General features: G+C 37.2%; 1 protein-coding gene across 2 annotated transcripts in view; it reads left to right on the top strand.

Moving 5' to 3' along the window:
• The window catches only part of frmd5a (FERM domain containing 5a), a 185,364-nt gene that overhangs the window by 139,565 nt on the left and 24,750 nt on the right, over window positions 1–21,049 (top strand). For both annotated transcript variants that reach the window (XM_079825020.1, XM_079825021.1), the window contains exons 3-6: window positions 1,035–1,077; window positions 4,907–4,985; window positions 13,972–14,069; window positions 18,801–18,924. In XM_079825020.1, the coding sequence (XP_079681146.1) occupies window positions 1,035–1,077; window positions 4,907–4,985; window positions 13,972–14,069; window positions 18,801–18,924 (344 nt within the window). The remainder of the gene's footprint in view (window positions 1–1,034; window positions 1,078–4,906; window positions 4,986–13,971; window positions 14,070–18,800; window positions 18,925–21,049) is intronic.

Raw genomic sequence — 21,049 nt, 5'->3', positions numbered from 1 at the left:
ATACTTCCTGTTTGATTCAGGTCAATTTCGGTCATTGTCAGTTTTAAGTTGGTTGTGTTAGTTTTCCCTATGTATCACTGCGAGTTTCTTATTAAGGAGTGTTTCCGAGTTTCCTATGTCGTGAGCTATTCACTACAGCCATCTGTGACAGTACTATTATAGTATTTATTAATATTCTGAATTAGTTTTCATTTAGTGTAAGTTATAGAAATGTGTGTTATGTACACAACTTGTCATTTTTATTACTTTATTATTTATTTAGTTTTACTTGACACTTACAACAATGCGTCAAATGTTAAAGAGCGTCTTGAATTTCGAGATCTGTGCTGATCTGTGTCCTCTAAATGGAAACCTGACAGTGTACAGGCTTTACATACAGTTTCTTCATATCTGTCTTTTTCACTGACCCCCTTTGGGAGCCTCTCGCATTGAGTGACATAAATAATAATGAGGGCATCTAACTGATGCTAGTCTGCTATAGAAGACACAATGGAACAACGTTAGCATCTGTAAAGTGCTCACAATTCCCTTTAGAATATTCCTAGTTGGCAAAATATGCCACAGATTAGCTGACAATCCAGAATACGATAATGTGGCATGGGAAATATTGTCCAAAAAGCTTTCAGAACACTATAATCTGAAATCGAATTCCCTGATGCTATTTCTAGACATTAGCCTACTGGCACTGAGACCCAAATATACTTTATTTCTCAAATCCAATGGCTCTGTTTGGCTGATTTGGCTTATCTGGGGCTGCACACAATAGCAGTGATAAAATCTCAGTGTGACGTCGAAGAAGTGCTAATGTTTCGCTCCGGAGAAGAAAGAAATGAGATGAAATGATTAATATATCTACCCTTCCCCCCATCTCACACTCATACTGATATAAAATCTCTGTACATCTACCCACACTGACCACCTGCTCCTGTGTAATTATGTGTTAGATGAAATATAGATGTAATATTTGTGTGTACATGTGCTCTGTCAAAATGTGTGTGAGTATAAAATGAAAACTCTCTCTTCTGTTGTTTTAGCACTGGCTGGAGGTCACCAAGTCAATTTCTAAGCAGATGAAATGTAAGTATCATCAGTCAGATCTTATTTATAGTGTGCAAGATTCCATAAAGGATCAATTATGAACAACATCACTATAGTGACTGTAATGAAGCATGCTAATGGGAATCCATGGGAACTATGCATTTACTAATGGTGTGTTCTTAAATAGTAGCTGTCATTTGATGGAATGCTGACCTTTGCTTGTGTTAAACTGGCCATGAAATATGACAGACATATGACACTTAAAGTCCGTTCACACCAGGAATGATAACTATAACTATATTAGCGTCCACTCCAACGCACATGTTATATCGTCTGCCACTTGAAATGCTCGAGGTGAATTCTGATTGGCTGTTTTTATTGTATGTCAGCTTGGAAAAATCAATTGTGATTTCAACAATATTGTTTCTCTGTGTTCTTATTGTTATAGTTGTGGTGTGGACTTCTTGCACATTGTTCTTGGTGTGAACGTTCTTTACTCAACACTCACTTTGTATGGTTCTAATCTCACACAAACTACAATGAAGATACATTTAATTTCTTAATCAGTATTTTTGTCATCCTTGAAGCAAGATACATTTACTTGAGAAGCGAAACTTGTTTTAAAGCCAAAGTTAAAAAAAAAAAGTTTCCCCATTTAATTGTACTCTCTACTTAAAAGTTAACACATTTCTTAGCCTTAGAATAGACTGATGAAATTATGAGACAGTGGCGAGTTTCTCATTAAAGCAACTTTAATTATAAACCTTGTTAGATCAGTCTGTTTAATCACAGTTTTCCTGACTTCACAAGTTTTGCAACAGCATATTTTATACTGTTTGACATTTTATATTGTTTGTAATTTGTACTTTGTACTTTGGGGTCAAACTGAATTGATTAGGCATAAACCGAGTAAAACAGTATGAAAATTTTGTTTTAGTAGTACTAGGGTATAGCAGAGCCATAGAGAGAGAGAGTTGCGACAACTCCATAGACTCCAATGGAACGGTTTTTTTTACAGCAATGGCGGCTCGCGGAGACTCTCAATAGTTCCCGGAAGTAGCAGCCGCGCCATAGAGAACAGCAGAACAGACCGTTTGTGATGCACTTTTAAAAGGCAAGACGTTTAATCAGTAAGATTTTAAATGATCAGCACATTTTAATCAAAATAACTTGTACATTAAAGCCTGCTTGTGTAGATTATTCATCATTAAAAAAATATATATTTTAAAAACAACATCGCTGTAACTACATACTCATGCTACATACACATGTCGATGTGTAATAAAATTATTGAAAATCAATGCATTTATTGACTATTAATTACCAAAAAGCGCAGTTCTGTCACTGTGACTATCAATTTGAATTGCCCGTCAAAGCACTTCCTGGAACTATTCGAGGTCTACATGAATCACGTGACTATCAAGCGTTTTGAACTTCCGTTGTCGCAACTCTCTCTCTCTATGGCTCTGGGGTATAGTACAAATTTTCCAAAATAATAGTTAATTATAGCATTTAACTTGAATTACTTGAAGTTATATAAGTAGTAATGTTACGATTATTTTAAAACCTCATGTTTTAAACATACATTTCTCATTTTAATCATAAATCTCTTACATGTTAGAATCGTGTTTATTGCCAGTGGGGTAAGAAACACAGTTCTGGATATATTCTCTGAAAACAAGAATATTGCATATTCATATATTTTGCAAAATTACTTAAAGGTGAACTATGTAATATTTTTGCAGTAAAATATCCAAAAACCACTAGGCCAGTGTTATATATTTTGTTCAGTTGAGTACTACCAATATCCCAAATGTTTCCAACTATTTGTAAATCGTGAGAAATTGCTATTTTAACCAAGGAACCGGGACGTGTGAGCTTTGCGTTTGAGGGAGTCGCCTGTCGATTGCGTCATATCTGGGTTACTCCTTTTTTTCCGGTTTTATTCTGCAGAAACGCTGTACTCTCACTGCAGTGTGAACAAGTGTCATAGCAGCCGCCGAGCGAACGTCATAACTTCCTTTTCAACACACTCAGATATATCTAATACGATAAACAGAGCTGCGTTACCTCACACTCATGACTGGAAAAGAGGAAGTGGCGCCGGTGACCGTGTCATAATAAAAGTCCTACCGGCGACTATGCCATAATAACAGTCCCGCTCTTCGATCGCTCCTGCAGCCTTGCTCAGCTCCACAACACTCGGTCCTGCTCCGCTTCATACTACAGTAATGTTAATAATCTCATCCATGAACATGATTTCTGCCCGAGTCCTATCCTGACTCTTTTCCACCGGCTGTGAAGTAAAGACCACATGTCCCAAGATTCTGCGCTCAAACGTGCCGTCATCAAACTACGCCTTTGTTTTGAACAGGCGACCTCTAGTGGATGGAAAAGTTACATAGTGCACCTTTAATATTTAAAGGGGTGATGAATTGAGAAATCAACTTTCCTTTGAGCCTTTGGTATATAAAAGTTAATGGTGATATAAGAATATCCTGTAAGTTTCAGAGCTGAAAACGTCCTTGTTAGTCAAAGAAAAGCTTTTATTGACACAGGGGAGCGGAAACTCATTAAATATGCAAATCTTATCCAATCCTAGCCGTGGGCGTTTACTTCCAAGTCTTCAGTGCGGCACGCCCTTAAAAACTGATCGTTTTTCAGAGAGCCTCAAAACCAAGGCAGAAAATAGCCTATTACTTATTCATTATGATGTTTCTGAATGTAAAAACCACGCAAACGTTTTTTAAAAAGCCAGTTCATGACACCTTTAATTCAGTCTTGCTTTTAAGTAAACATGTTTTTTAAGGTGTGTTTTTTTTCTGACAATACTAAAATACTGATTAACCTTTTAAAATCCAAGGACCCTGATAAGTTGCAAAGTGCATCACTTTGGCATTTATGTTACACAAAGTAACTTCTCTCCACTAAATTACCATTTCGCCTGGATTTGACCATAATTTGAGGATTTGAGGTTATGGTTAGGTGTCAGGGTACGGGTTAGTAGAATAAGTTGAATTGTAGTTGCCAAGTTACTTATAGTCAGTAGAATGTCTGTTGGGGGACCAACAAAATAAAGTTTTAGTAAATATTAATCAGACAGTCTACAAATACTCTAATGACAGTTAGTTGACATGTAGTTGCAAGTTACTTATAGTTAGTAGAATGTCTAAAGTGGACTATCAAAATAAAGTGTTACCAAAGCTTCCCATACCCACATACAGTGGTCTAAATACACAATTTTGGTGTCATTTTACAGGAAACCATTTGAAGTTACATACAACACTGCTAAAAGTGATTAACATTTAAGTATATGTTGTCTGAGTTGTAATAACACCCCCCAAAAAATACACTTTTTTTGGTTATAAATTCATTTTTGAAAGTGTATATCTCAGGCCATGTGTGCTCTAGCACCCTGCAGACAATTTTGGCTGTTTTCAGCATATGTCAGCAAACACTGGAAAAAGGAATTTTGTGACACTGGGGAGACTTGTATATTGGAGAGATTTGGGTAGGTGGAAATGACTTAAAACAGGAAATATTCCTCCCTTCAGATCCATTTTAATAAATCTGGCATACAACATGATACAGACGAAATACTTTTTTTTCCAGTATTTGCTGCCATCTAGTGGAAACAGCCACAACTGTCTGCAGGGTGCTAGAGCACACTTTTTAAGTTTAGATTGGAGCCTTAAATATTGTAATATATTGATAATGATTTATTAATTTAAATATTAAAGTCATCCTGCAGCCCTGTTTTGGGCCCCGGGTCCCTTGTTGAGAACCACTGGATAAAGTCAATATTTTGTTTAGTGTGGTTGTTAATCTTATATTTTAGTTTTGAGATGTTTTTTTTCTCTCCACACAGCACAACCTCCGTTCACCATGTGTCTGCGGGTGAAGTTCTACCCACCAGATCCTGCTGCTCTAAAGGAGGAGATCACCAGGTATGAGCTGCCACAATCAAAGGATTCTGCTTTTAGCATTCAGTATTTAAGTCACATGATTAAATGACACCTGATTACAGAGTTGGCTCAGTCTCTAAGATTCTGCATTTTGCATTCAGTACTTTAGTCACCTGATTAAATGGCACCTGATTACAGAGCTGGCTCAGTTTCTGCCATCAAATATTCTTTTAAGCGTAGGCCTAAAGCTCTGCTTTGATTAAGTGCTGCAAACGAAATGGCAACAGATGTTTGGCAGCACTAAGAAGCCATTTGACTTTGCTTTGCTGGTGGTGCTTTGAAACAGTGCGTTTCTTTATGCCCAATATGGCCAGTTTGCTATAGAGCACTGCAGTGATGATGTATTTTTGGATGTTAGCATCACTCTGGTTCCCTGAACAAAGAACCAAAAGGATTTTTTCCATTTGTTTTTGGATTATTGCAGAAAATGAGCCCTTGACCAACAAAAGTTTATGATAGACACAGTGGCGTGCTGTGTTGTTTTGAAATGAGGAGTCAAAGGTCTAATGATAACTGTAGGCAGTAATAATGAAAACAATATATTTTATTTGTGAACTGATGTCCAGCTCTTCTATTTAATTGTCAGCTTATTTTCGGATCATCAGTCATCAAGCTCGGTAAACACGGTCAGAGTTACGTATCTTTAATTTCCCCAAGCTGATTGCTCACTAACCCACCCACAGTTATCATGTTGTCAGGCCTTAAACATTGAAAAAACGCTTGAATTTCAATGTCTTTGGTGGCGCAATCAGTAAAGCGTAAGATTTAAGGATTTTGTTTTTGACGCGATCGACCCGGGTTCGAATCTGCCTTTTGCAGAGCTCGCTCTTATCCCTTTTTTCATCACATCGGAAAGGCATTTACTTTTAATAAAAATTAAGAAAATGTTCTAAAAGTGGAAATAAAGTGCCTAACGAAATGTTTTTATAGTAATAAAAGCATTTATTGGGTAGGGTTACACTCTAAAAAAAAAGGCTCGTAATCATAGGGGAACCTTTTTTAGTGCTATATAGCACCAATTTTGGTGCTTCAGTGGTTCTTCAGCGGTTCTTCAGAGGTGCTATATAGCACCTTAGTCAAAGAACCGGTGAAGAACCTCTGAAGAACCGCTGAAGAACCACTGAAGCACCAAAATTGGTGCTATATAGCACTAAAAAAGGTTCCCCTATGATTACGAGCCAAGAACCATTTTTGGTGCAATATAGAACCTTTTTTTTTTTTGAGTGTAGGGGCCGGTGTAGGGAGGGCTTTTATTGTCCCATTAAAGCAGCATCCATGTAATAATTTTAATAAATATAATAATTTACACTCTATGTTATTATTGCTTCCTGTGAATGTACAATACTGAGATGCAAATAGTATGTATCTGTCAAAATAAAGTATAAATTGCATGTAATTACTATTTACACATATTGCAAAGAACTGCTACTTTGATTTAGTGTAAATAGAATATATCACAATTTTACTTAGTATGTTATTTCACTTAGTAAATAGCATCTACACTTGACATCTACACTGCCAAATCTTTTTTCATGTGTATTCGTGGTTCAAGTGTGACAAAAGTCCTAGGGTCTTGGACCACTCCGATGAACACATTTTTTTTTTTTTTTACATTTTTTAAAAATGATTTTCGGGTTAAAATGACCCGAGGGAAGGATGAGTGAATGTCACATTTTGTAATATCTGCATAGTTTTATTTTTGTGATATGGATTATTTCCTTGTCCACTTTTTTGAGGAGGCACTGCCTCCCTTGCCTCCTCAGAGGAAACGCCCCTATGACAGAGACAGTAGGTGTGGAGTCCAGCACTCTTTTATTGTAAAATCCCAAAAATGCACTGGTTGGAAACATTGCATCTTCAAAGCTTCTGTGCCTTTAAAATTGAACAAACTTGAGTGCCTGTTGTTTGATTTTTAGACATTCTATGGTATACAAACACTGCTAAGTAACTTCTCAAGATTGCTCATCGAAACAGAAAGGATCTTAAAACACTCTAAACATATGCAAGTGCCTAAAGCCCTCTTATCTTGCTGTTACTCACTCACTGCTAAGAGAAGATGTATGGTCAGTGACTCTTAACAGATTCCTCTGAATGATACATGATTAGCCTCTAGCTAGGAAAGTCTTGGCTGGCATCACAGCCTTTCATCCCCTCTCGATCAGTCTGCAATGAGGTCACCCAGAAATTCACACACACGACCTGGAAAAAGATTCTTAGAGCCTAATGAGCGCTGCTTTATTGACAGTGTGTGCGCATATAAGAGACAGACATTAAATACTTAAAATACAGTGTGGTATGGATTTGTATGTGCATTTCAGGTATAGATTGATGTGTGGCGTGTGGTGAGACCGCTAGTGTTTACTGTACTGTGAAATGAAATGCTTGTGAGGAACACAAAGTAATAATTCACACTGAAATGAGAGAAGTGGGAAAGAGACATGAAACAAGAGGATGAACACAGAGTTGAAGACAGGGAATTAGATGAGAGAGAGGCAGGTAGCGAGAATGAGACGAAAGACTAATGAGAGGGTGAGAAATAGAGGGATATTATCTGAAAGAAAAGGACATTGTGTGGAGGAATTAGCTGTGAGAAAAAAATGAATGTATCCACCTCAAGCAAAGAAAAAAAAGTGATTCTGTCTTTCTGTACTTTCTTCTGTCACTCATAATTCCACAGTTAAACCATACTGAGAGTTTTTCGGCGTTTAGAATTCCTCAGGTCACAAAATGAGATTATTGCTCAACATGCACAAACTTGTCATTAGCATGATTTCCATGACAACCAAGTCACTCACACCCAAGCTGCATCCAAGCAACCGGTTACCGTCACAGATGTACATAGCAATGTGACATAGATATATATACGTAGATGCCTCATAAGTGGCCGTTATTGGAATGGTCAAAGCTGGTCCGTGAACAAACAAGAGCAGCAAATGCTCCATTCATTCTTTACAAGTTGTCATGTGATCTCTAAATCATGCATAGTAATGTGCTATGTTTCATTTTCAATGACATATAGTCATGCATGATAAACATGTTAAAAATTTGCTAGTGAAGTTGTTGAAGATTTTCAGACAACAACAGCAACATCTGTCTGAAATGATATGATATTTTAATATATTTAACTTTTTTATTTATCTTAAGTCTTTAGTTATCAAAAAGATCTAAGTTTTTCTTTCTATATAATATATTATATTGTATATAGTTTATTGAAATGAAAGATTTCAACAAAATATTCAAAATAAATTACATATATATAAAAATACATTATATAAATAAAAATACTGATATAAAATAATAAAAATACTAATAATATTATAATACAGTATATTTTCTATATTTTCTGCATAATATTATATTGTACATAGTTTCTTGAAATGAAAGATTTCAACAAAATATTAAATAGATTATAAAATATTCAATTTATATAGTCAAATTACAGTTTTCTAACAGTTTTGGGAATGGATGTCTATTTTGTTTTTTATATTATATTGTAAATAGTTTCTTAAAATGAAAGAACACTTTAGAAAGTGAAAATGTGTTTTGCCTGATTACAGTAATAATATTGTATACTATAATATAAAATGTATCTGTGTATATATCTTTTTATATATTGATATTTAATATTGCCATCTTTTACCATCCTTTCCCTTCACATTTAACAGCCCACAAGCATATTAAACATCACACTTGTCACAATAGCCTTTTTATCTCCCTATAATCAGATCATTTAATATTAAATATTATGTTTATATTAGTAATGTGTATCCACTTTCTCTATTTGTTGGATTATTGGAAATATCTTGGGTAGAGTGCATATTCCACAGAGCAAAAACAAGCATCTCACCCCAATACTTTGCCATTTACTGCTCCTAAATTTGGCCTGTCCTTCTCTAGAACCAAATGACACTGACACGTCGGGTGCGTTTCCATAAAAGGCAGGTTAGGGATAAAGAAGGAAGCCGATATGTAGGCCAGAAATTGACTGGTGGCTACAGAAAATGCCATTTTGCTGCTGTCACCTAGAGAGAATTCAGGGAACATAATTGCATTTTTAGCTCCTATGGCCTCTTAAGTGAAAAGCTATTAGCTCTAGCTGGGCTGGCCTACTTTGAGAAGTTAAAGGCAAGCATGTCGCTCTTTACTCATGGGACACATGTTGCACTGAAGGTGAGAGGAGCCAAGTACCAGATTGGGACTGGATTGATTTATGAAAAGAAAATGTGACATTGGTGCTTTAGACCTCATATGGAAGCTTGGTAACACTTTCGATATTAGGGAACACATATTCACTATTAACTAGGAGTTTTCTCTCAATAAACTCCTAATTACTGCGAATGATATGTTAGTAAGGTAGTTTTTGTAGTTGTTAAAGGTCCCATATTATCAAAACAACTGAAATTTTCATGAAAACTTAGGGGCTATGTTACTACCATATAAGTTTCAAAACAGTCAATCCACAGTCAAATGCACACAGTCTGCATAAAGAAGCTGTGCCTTTTCACAAACCGTTGTGACTTCCGTAAAAATGTGACGTCAGAACCTCACGGTCACCCCGAGCACTGCCCACCGTTCCACCCTCCTTTCGCCAAACTCCCAGACAACATTGCGTCCATGCCATTGCTGAGTAACAACAACACGGAAAAATGTAGGGAAAACGCTGTTCAGACAAGGGATGTCAGGAAACTACATCATTGCACAGGCTTCTGAACAACATTAATATAAGAGACCAGTTGCTAATTTATTTATTCGGAAATACCGCAGCAATTTAGTTTGACCTTACCCGTCTGTTCTGCACATTTCACAAGTGACTGCTTCGTCAATCAGGCACAGTTCAATGCCGGTTTTTCAAAGATGCTGCAGTCCTGACCTCAAATCCGAAACCTTTAAGTAAACTTCTCACACATTTTATGTTACATTATGGAGCCAGCATAATCTGAAATTATAGTTTGTAAACCGTTATGCAACGCTAACATGATGCTAACGTGTTCCTAACAGTGATGCGCGGGTTGATCCAAAATGAGCGGGTGCCTGCGGTCACCCGCGGTTACCCGCGGTAACGAGTCATCCAAAATAATTTTTAATGATATTCGGGTCGCGGTCGGTCGGGTCATCCTTATTTTCCTTTTGAATGTTGAGCGTTATTAACTTTTTAATAAAAACTGACGCGGGACAAAATGCCCGCTTTCCCAACACGTTGAACTGAGCAATGCCATTGTGCCATTTTAATAGGCTACTTTTAAACGCATATAGCTCAGAAAAGTCAGTTTTATGTATTTTCTGAGAGGGGGCGGGATTTTTGTTGTCAGGGGAGAGACGCACACATCGATTAGACTGGATAAACACATGCAGCATCTTAATTGTTAAGAAAATGAAACAAAATAAATGAATAAATCAATCCATTAGGAGCGCAAACTGTTCTTTTTCTGAATGCTGTATGATATAGGCCTAGTCTAGTGTTATGTAATAAACATGTAATTTAGTTGAAGCTTCTATTCAAAAGCAACTACATCACTCAGCTGGCATAAGAAAGTGAAACTAGCTCTTAAGGGCTTTCTCGCAGTTGACCTGCTGATGACCTTCAAGCCGGGTCGAAACATAAACATCGCGTTCATCAATAGTAGGCCTATGCATCTAGACAGCTGAAATGGAAAATGATGGGCCGCCTTAAGAACTGCCTGCTCTCGCCGCTGCACCTCTGAGCGCACCACGTCAGGGCCTGAAACATTTTCTCAATGGCCCAATGAGCTACGATGAGCATTTATTACTTTAAAAAAATGCGGGTCAGGAAGCGGGTCGGGTACAATATTTTCTTCTTTTTTTTTGCGGTCCGAGTTGCGGGCGGGTTAGTTGAAAAAGTCAGTCGGGTGCGGGTTGTTTATACATTGACCCGCGCATCACTGGTTCCTAACCCTAACGCCGAAAGAAAAAAAAAAAAAAAAAAGAATTACCATTCTGAAACATCCTGTTGTAAGCGCGTTTGAGGAGGTGGTTGGTTGTCTCCTGTCATCGCCGATTCAGGAGTTCGGCTTGGGGGTTTGGGTTCCCTGGTAAAAAATGTTGTTGGGTAATGTGTTTTTTTGGCAGGGTTCCCTGCTAAAGTTCGCATTCCCGGGGCTAAATAAAAAAAAAAAACAGCCCGCAGCAACAGTGTTAAAGTAGCCCAATTTGGCCCAACTTAGCCCAACTTGGCAAAACACTGCTGGCCGTGTGTCACTGAGAACAACAGGCCAATCAGAAGAGATGCTCATGAATATTAATAAGACATGCCAAAATCAACCTGTTCTTAGGAGAGCTCCTAAGAAAGACAGAGGTATTTTTACTTTCCAAGTAACTTTATTTTTCAAGTATATGTACTTTATCAGTGTTCTTCTTTGCAAAACTTTTACATCACATCATACAATTGTATTTTTTACTGCACTACGTTTCATATTGAATATCATTTATTTAAAAAAAATTTTTTTTATACATTTTCAGATACATTACAAAACCCAACAAAAAAACCCAAAACATTTACAGAAAGAGAAACAAAAAGACATTAAAATGTGTAATATTAAAAAGATACACTGAAGTTCCCCCCTCTCGAAAACAAACAAACAAACAAACAATTAACTAGTGCAGTACAATACAAAACAATCCTACACACAGTAAACGCAATTCTAAAGTTTATTGGCCAGGTAGTACAGAGTGGGTATCATCATCTAGGCCGGTGATTGGTCTAAAAGTCAAACACAAAGAGCAGGATCAACCTGGAGAGTTTGGACATGCTCACGAAGGGGTTGCCAAAGCTTGACAAAAATAGCGCTAGGTCGGTGAAGAGAGTACCTAATTTTTTCTAGCTTCATGAAATAAAGAACATCTTTTACCCAGCGAGTGTGAGATGGAGGGTGGACACTCTTCCAATTCAGCAGAATTAAACGTCTAGCCAAAAGAGTTTAGAAGGCTACAAAATCTGGGCGATGAGAAGGCAAAGTGTGGCCAGGTAGGAGAACCCCAAATAAACCAGTAATTGGACAAAGTGGAATATCCGCAGAGGTATTGGCTGACAAAGAAACTAAAATTTGCCTCCAAAAAGAAGACTGGGCAGGGCAGGACCAGTACATATGATGTAAAGTGGCTGATCCAGAGTGACACCTGTCACATTCCGGGTCAATAGAGGGGTAAATGCGAGCTAGCCTGGTCTTCGACCAGTGAGCCCTATGAACCACCTTGCACTGTATGAGCCTGAGACGTGCATAAAGAGAGGAGGAGTAAACCCTGTTCAAAACTACCTTCCATGTCTCCTCAATAATTTCAGTACAGATGTCTTGGGACCAAACAATGCGTAATACTTAATTACATTTCAAATGTAGTACTTTCTTACTTTTACTCAAGTAAAAGTAATTCAGGAGGCGTTTCTCAATGGCAAGGAAGGATCCTCGGAAGCCAGAATTCCGAGGATGCTACGTCATCGACATCCGTCGAAGGACTGTTCCAATGTCGAGGATCCTCGGAATTTCAACCAAGGTCTGAGTCCTTCGTTCGAAAAATATGCCATATTCAGGAAAGGATGCATACGAGTAGCCTTCGCGCTCTTAGAGTTCTCAAATCACCCACAATCCTATGCGCGCAGCTTTGCTATCTTGTTAAAAAAATACTAAATATCGGACGTTGGCGGAGTCGGAGCGTTAACGGGGCAATATGCTTTCAAGTGTAAGTATTTACGTTACCAAACATTTGTTATAACCTTAGTAAATATAAGTAAAGCTTAACTTTTAAATGCCAGTACAAATTACTACCGTATTGATATTATACAAATTACATTATTGATGGCTAACGGACCTTTTCACTGACGTAATGATGCAATGACGTGCACTTGCTAGCCTGTTCCATTTACATGATCTCCGAATGCTAAAGAGGAGCCTAGCCTCTGAAGGAAGTGACTTGGAAGGACCAGTCCTGCAGAGGAAGTATCCTTGACATTGAGAAACACCTAAAGTTTAACTTGAATACAAGGAAGAAAGTATTACATTTTCTAATGTAATTAAGTATTAAAGGTAAAAACCTTACATTTATGAAATGTAGTGCAGTAAAAAGTATGACGTTATGCTTTGGAATATAGTGAAGCAAACGTTTTCCAAAGAAAAACAGTGATAAGGTACATGTACTGGAAAAATGTACTTGAGTAGAACGTAAAAATACTTCACTACTGTCCGCCTCTGGAGAAAGGATCTGTAAAAATATATTGAGATGGTTTTTGGACTTAAAGACATCAAAACCTAAAATAAAACTCCAGAAAGGTGTACAATATGTGACCTTTAAGTTTAGGTATAGGGTAGGTGCTTTATAAGTACTAATAAACAGCCAAAATGCTAGTAATATGCATGCATGCTAATGAGCGACTAGTTAATAGTGAAAATGTGTTCCCTAATCTAAAGTGTTACTGGAAGCTCCTGTCTTAAACAATCATATAAATATATTTTGAATTTACTCTTTCCATTCCATTAAAATCTAGTCTGTGAGCTCTAAACGCATAATTATATAAAGCAGCATCTGTGTTTGTAACGTTATATCGCTGTGAGACAGATGTTAGGACCGGAGAGACAGACGTCCGGGTGTGTTGCAGTCTCTCTTTTCCCCAACTCAACAGCTTTTGACACAGCGGTTTGCTTTAGGACATCTCATCCCTAAAAAACAATCCTGTTCTCAATTCATTCCCCGCTCTTAACTAACTCAAAGAGAAATATTTAGCATGTTTTGAGAGAGCGTTAAATCCACACCCTTTTTTTGTCTCCTACTGTGAAATGTTTTTTGAAATCTGTGTCCTTCATTATCAGCCCTCATTACAGACAGATTGTGTAAGATTTAACCTTTGGTTAATCATTTACATAATCAAACACAAATGTCCATGGTAATTGGATAAATTAGGTCTTTTCTCTCCCTGTTTGTTTGCATGTGCTCACTCCATATCCTGGTATCCTGGTTGCAGGTATCTCGTCTTCCTGCAGATCAAAAGAGATCTGTACCACGGTCGGCTCCTCTGCAAAACGTCTGACGCGGCCTTATTGGCAGCTTACATCTTACAAGGTAAAGTAAAAGGAAGTGTGACCCTAGTATTTCTTACTTTAGACATAAGCTGTGTGATACCATTCTAAAATTTGGGGTCGGTAAGATTTATTTTATTTTATTTTTTTACATAAATTAATCGAAAATATTCATCAAAGATGAATTAAATTGATTAAAAGTGACAGTGACGACTTTTACGTTGTTATAATTTCTGTTTCAAATAAATGTTATTTTCAACTTTCTATTCATTAAAGAGTTCTGAGTTTCCAAAAAAAAAAAAAAATTATAATAAGCAGCGCAGCTGTTTTAAACATGGATAATAAGAAATGTTTCTTGAGCAGCAAATCAGCATCTTATAATGATTTCTGTAGGGTCATGTGACACTGAAGACTGGAGTAATGATGCTGAAAATTCAGCTTTGATCTCAGGAATAAAATGCATAATACAGTATAATAAAATAGAAATCTTTTATCGTAATATTTTACAATTTAACAGTTTTTACTCTGTCAATAAATGCAATAAATCAAATAAATGCAACTTTGACAACCATAAGATACTTCTTTAAAAAACCTCATACCAACCCCAAACTTTAACTTCTAAGGTCCAAAAAGTAGGGGTGAATTCAGGTTGATTGAGACACTTTTTTAGGTCACACTTTAGTTTAGGGTCCAATTCTCACTATTAACTTACTATTAACTACAACTTTTGCCTCAATAAACTAATGCTTATTAATAGTCAGTAAGGATATTTGTTAAGTTTAAGTATTGTACTATTGTATAGTATTGTGTAAGTACTTTATAATAATCATAGACTGTAAAAAAAAAAAGATGGACGATGCACCTTCACTCTCTTCCATTGACGTAAGTCAAGCCAAGTTTCAAAATATGGCACTGACATCTTGGGTCTCGAGTCTGCGCAGTATCATAGAGCTGCGATATCAAGGTCCCGCCCACACTCCCGCCTAATCAACAATTTTCCATGCTTAGAAATTAAAGTTAAAGAGCACCTATCATGGCATTTAAAATTTTCCAAATATTGTTTTAGAAGTCCCCAACAACAGTTTTGCATGCATGCAATGACAAAAAAAGACTTTAGTTTTCTTATAATATGTATTTATTTTTACCTGTTTTGACAGCTATTCTCAAATGATTCCTTTAGTGATTCACTTTTCAAAACCCCGCCTTTACGTGACAATCTGCGGTGATTGGTCCGATGACCCAGTCAGTTGTGATTGGTATAGTCTGTGCAGATATTTTCGGAAACGGAACGCCCATCAAAGTCTTATAGTGACAGTAATTTGTTAATATGTGTCAGGAGTTATGAATATGAAAACCGCGTCGGAACCGTTTGATTGTAATATGAGCCTCAGCTGATCTCATTCATAAAAAAACTCCTCACGAAGACTCGCGACAAATCAACATCCCTCAGGGCTTTTAGTTCAAAAGTGTGCAGATGAGGAGACATATTGATAGATTCTCATATGTCTGTGTCAAATTTCTAAACAGAGGAGTATTTTTTATTCAATACTTCCTCAAAATGCGCAGATGTATCCTAATCATGAGCGATCGAGTCTCTTATGTGTTGTTTTTAATTCATACTGGCAGCCGGAGGGCGCTCTGTGCACATGTAGTCCATGTACAGACAGACGAAGAAGATACCATGTGCCGTAATAGAAGTCCATAATAAAAGCTTCCTGAGATCGCGAAACATGCAAATAGAGACATTTGACGATTAAATAAACACACAATCGCGACAATGTATGGTTTGTCTTCAAGCCACTTAGTCTTCAAATGCTCATCCTTGGGCAGATGAAAAAAGTTTGCTTTTGAGTCGCACTTCAGAAAACCGCGTCTCGTCGTCATGATGTTTTCTAGTTTTCACTGGCGTCTTGGAGCGCAATAAGTGGGCGTATCGTATTCAAATAACTTGACAAGTTGACGTCATCTAGTCAGAGAAAAAGATTCGGTCTTCTAACGATTCTTAAAAATGACTCAGAGTCGACTCTTACTTTTGAAAGAAAATAACTATATATACGGTGTACTGTCATATTTCAAAATTTTGAAGGATGTTTTTGTTCACTTAGATCTATGTTACACACTACATGAAAGGTAAATTTCAAAATTCCATGATAGGTGCTCTTTAAAGCTCAAATCTCCGCCCGAAGTTCCCGAAAATGTCCGTTGGTGCCTCAGTGACAACTTCGCTCAGAGAAGCTGTCAATCATAACGTCACACCCCCCTTTTTATAGCATCAAATTCCTTACTAAAACCAAACTTATTTAAAGAACGAACACTTGAACTAACATCAGCATGATTTCAGTAAAAACTGCCTAAAATTACAGACACCATTTTTGGAAAAAATGTATTTGAAGTGTAATCTATGTCCCATTACATTTCATGGAGGGGGTGGGGTTTATGACCTATACTGCATCCAGCCACCTGGGTCTCAGCTTTCAAATTCTGTCCATTTTATCGACAAATTCTAACAGTAAGTGACGTTTTGACGCTCTTAAATGTGACGCAACAGTTTTGATGCTCTTAAATGCGACGCAACAGAGCTCAAGTCTTTTCTTCTGCTTTAATACAAGTTATTATTAAGCATTAAAAAACATGAAAAAAGGACAACTTACGAAACGTCATCCCAGCAAATACAGAACAATGTATACCAACAGAATAACCATGTAAAATAACCTTCCAATTAAAACGTTGCAGATGTTTTTGTCCTATACAGAGCTCTGAAATTTATTTATGATCAATCAAAATGTGTTATAGTGGTCAAATAAATCAAGGCAGGGTTAAGCATAGTGTGAAAAGAACAGAAATCATTCATTCGTGGGTTTGGTTCTATCTTCATTTACTGCGCACCTCTGATCTGCACGCACTTCTCCAGCACACGCCTGTCTTCACAGAAAACCGTTAAAGGAACGTTAGACTAACGTTCTACAGACTAAAAACTAACATTCTATTTACGTTAATAAAACTTTCCTGGGTAATCAAAAACAAACCTTAAAAAAAAGAACGTTCTGGGAACCAAAAATTGTTGGGATTATTGTCTCATAAGGCAAGCCGTTTTGACTTTTATTCAGTGACAGGATATGAATTCTTGATATCAACAATGCAATTAGCATTTCTGATATCAAGAATTTAATTGTTGATATCAATATAATTTCAGATATCTAAAATGGCTTTCTTAGTAGTAACAATCACATTCATAAAATCAGAATTGAATTGTTGATATCAAGAGTTCATATCCTGTGAATGAATAAAAGTCAAAACGGCTTGCCATAGTCTCATGTAATGGTTCAATCAGTGTTTCAAATGCGGAAAGACGTCAATAAAACAGCTTGTGAACATGGAAAATTATCCAATATTCACAGTTCGTTAGTTAGCTATGAAAACACTAGAGAGTGTTTTATTTACTCTTAATTATGTATGTGTTTGAATAAATTTGTCATAAAGACAAGTGTTTAAACATACAAACATTTCAGTTTTTATTTGAGTATAGGCCTAATTATTATATCTGCAGTTAAATATAATCATTTGAGCTCTTTTGTTCATTTTAACCTCTAATGTTAGAGTGATGTTCTAAATGAGAGGCTTCTCTGTATAGATTACAGCATTAATTGGGAGTGAATTTTTTTTTTTTTCTTATAAGAAAGTCAAACTATCTCTATTGACAGATATCATTATATTGGTATCTCGAGAAATATTGTATCAGTGCATCACTCATTTCTAATATAAAATACTGGAATCTTAAAAAAAATAAATACAAATTTGGCACAAGGTCCAACATTATTTTCAGTACCAGAATCAATCATTTGAATCTGTTATCTCTCAATACTTGTATTTGGGTTGTTGGTCATAGTAGTCAGAGATGTTTGAGGTTTAGTCACATGAGAAGGGGAAATAGCAGAGGTCGGAATGCACAGTAATGTTCTTTGACAGGTTGATCGAGGCATGTTTTAGATGACTGTTGAATTAAAGATGCACCATTCCATCACAGAGCAATGGTCAGGACTCAGAGAGGCTTATGGGTACCAATCAGGGGCGTGCGTCCCATATAAGCTGCAAATGCTCTGCACACCAAAGCAGTTTTAGAGAGTGAGTTTGTGGACTCGCTAATTAATATTACACTATAAATAACTATAAAATCCCTTGTTATTCGAGGTGTAACGCTTACAATAAAATGTTGGTAATAACTATGTAACTGTCTATGCTCCTATGCTCTGTTGTTATGCATCGTCATCATTGTTCCACGTTCTCATTGGTTTGCTGGCATTTGGGGGAAAATGTGCTGTTGCTGCTAGATGTGGATCGCTGAATTTCACATTGCATTTGATACAAAACTAACTTGACTAAATCAAATATTAAAAAATAAAAATAAAAGTCATAACTGAAACTATTTTCATAGTATTTTCTCGATAGGGAAATGTATTGTATACGAAAACTTAGCACTCAGCATACCCGTTTAAAGAAATCAGATTTTGCCACTGGTACCAAGTGTAGAAGCAAACAGCAAATGAAAAATGTTCCTACTATATGCTAATCCACAAAACCCCTGCAAAGAACATATGGCTCCCAACACTTCCTCTCACAGGGCATGGTCATTAAGATAACACGTTAGCATGACCATATGTGAACTAAAATGCACGGTCGCACGATGAAAGATTGATTTACGTGTCTGCTCCACTGCTGAGGTTGGACATTATGAATGGTTGCATGATGAAAGATTGATTTTATGACTACTTTGCAGCTGAGATTGGAGACTACGACCCAGGAAAGCATCCAGAGGGCTACAGCTCCAAGTTCCAGTTCTTCCCCAAGCACTCAGAGAAACTGGAAAGAAGGATTGCAGAGATTCACAAGACAGAGTTAATGTACGTGTAACCTTTTCCCTCTCCTTTTGCTTTATGTATGGCTTAGGAATTATGGAAAGTCTTCCCTTCTCTCTCTTTGGGTGATGGGGGTTAGTGACTGCTAACGGATTTTCTTATATACAAAATCAATAACACTTTACAATAAGGCTCAATTCATTAACATTGGCATTGGGTGACTATCTACACTGAACAAAATGATAAACGCAACACCCCCCCCCCCCCCCCCAATACAGTAAAACTGCACATTTTAGGCCCCGTCCACACGAAGCCAGAGCTTTCCCTATCCAATTTTTTCCCCCCTCGTTTCAAGAAATATCCGCGTACACACGAGAGCACTGAAACCGACTCAAATGATGTAGTATACATGCCAGGCCAGTATGTGGCGCTGTAATTCTGCCACATAAATATAAGTTGAGTTGTGGCTAAAAGGGGTAGCAATGGTAGAAAGTGAGGCAAAATCTCAATAAAAAAACAATGAATAAATGTGCTGCTTACCAGATTGTGTTTTATTTACGCCTACACCTACCCCAACCCTAAACCTACCCTTACCCTTTGGACGATTTGGGCGTTGAGGAGAGTTGAAATCAGTTCAACTTTATGGTAATTAGCTATGATGCGGTTCGGCGGCAACCAATCGAAATGTAGAAGTGCTCCACTTGAGAGGATTCCAGAGAGTGCAGTGCTGTTAAAGGGTTAGTTCACCCAAAAATTAAAATTCTGTCATTAATAACTCACCCTCATGTCGTTCGACACCCGTAAGACCTCCGTTCATATTCGGAACACAAATGAAGATATTTTTGTTGAAAGCTGATGGCTGAGAATTCTCACGCATGCGTCGTGGAGGCACACACGGAAGACAAGAACAAGTTGGATTAAGGTGTTATTTTCTTTTTTTTTCGCACAAAAACTATTTTCGTTGCATCGTAAAATTATTGTAGAGTCACTGTGGTGAGATGGACTTTGTAACGACGTTTTAAGTGCCTTTTATGGGTCTTGGGAGTGTAAATGTACTGAATGCCAATGGAGGCCTATCTGAAGCCTTTCTCAGCCATCAGCTTTCAACAAAAATATCTTCATTTGTGTTCCGAATATGCACAGAGGTCTTACGGGTGTCGAACGACATGAGGGTGAGTAATTAATGACAGAATTTTCATTTTTGGGTGAACTAACCCTTTAACTTTGGTTCCGACTACATTAGTTCCCAAGCAAAAGGAGTGGTTGATCATTGTGGTGGCGGGTTTGATGAGAAGGCACGCAACACTATTTATAGGCAACATTTTCGCTCTAGAACGCTTGTTTTTCAGCGGGAATAAAATTAATTTGCTCAAAACAACACCGATTTGACCAATTGCATTAATCCTGCACTTCAACCAGGACAGTTATTGTAATGTAGGCTGTACACAAATTAATGCTAGTAAACGTCTCCTATAAACTGCATGTTGAAATTAGACTAGCACTTAACATTGAACACAAAAGCCACACCACACAAATGGCTTTTAATTGGTTTATTATTTTGTTAGCAAACATGTTAAGTTCTTTATACGGTTATACCCTACCTGTGCTCAGTTTGCACAAAGGCCGAACAACATGATTGTTTGCTTTGCAGCCCCTTTAAATACAGTTTAAATAAAGACCAAGAATTAAATCTACGTCAGAGCGGCAGCGCGTCCACAAATCTTTCTACAGCGTCGTTGGCAGGGCGGCCAGAGCGAAGTTTGACGCTCTTGCCGGCGACGGTGTGAATGCACAGTAAGGCACACATGTGCAATAATCATGCTGTCTAATCTGCATTTTGATATGCCACACCTGTGAGGTGGATGGATTATCTCGGCCAAGGAGAAGTGCTCACTAACACAGATTTAGACAGATTTGTGAACAATATATGAGAGAAATAGGCCTTTTGTGTATGTAGAAAAAGTCTTAGATCATTGAGTTCAGCTCATGAAAAATGGGGGCAAAAACCAAAGTGTTGACTTTTATAATTTCGTTCAGTTTATTTAATGTATCCTTCCTTGATAAAAGTTTTAATTTATTTTACCCTAATCTTTTGAACAGTATTGTATGTAGACATTAACCTTGATTAGGTCAGATCTGTTGTCACTTTGTTATGGCACAAAGCCGTAGG

This window comes from Gobio gobio (genome assembly GCF_949357685.1).
Source record: "Gobio gobio genome assembly, chromosome: 9".
NCBI classification, from domain to species: domain Eukaryota; kingdom Metazoa; phylum Chordata; class Actinopteri; order Cypriniformes; family Gobionidae; genus Gobio; species Gobio gobio.
The sequence above is the reverse complement of the archived record's forward strand: the minus strand, read 5'-3'. Positions and strand labels throughout refer to the sequence as shown.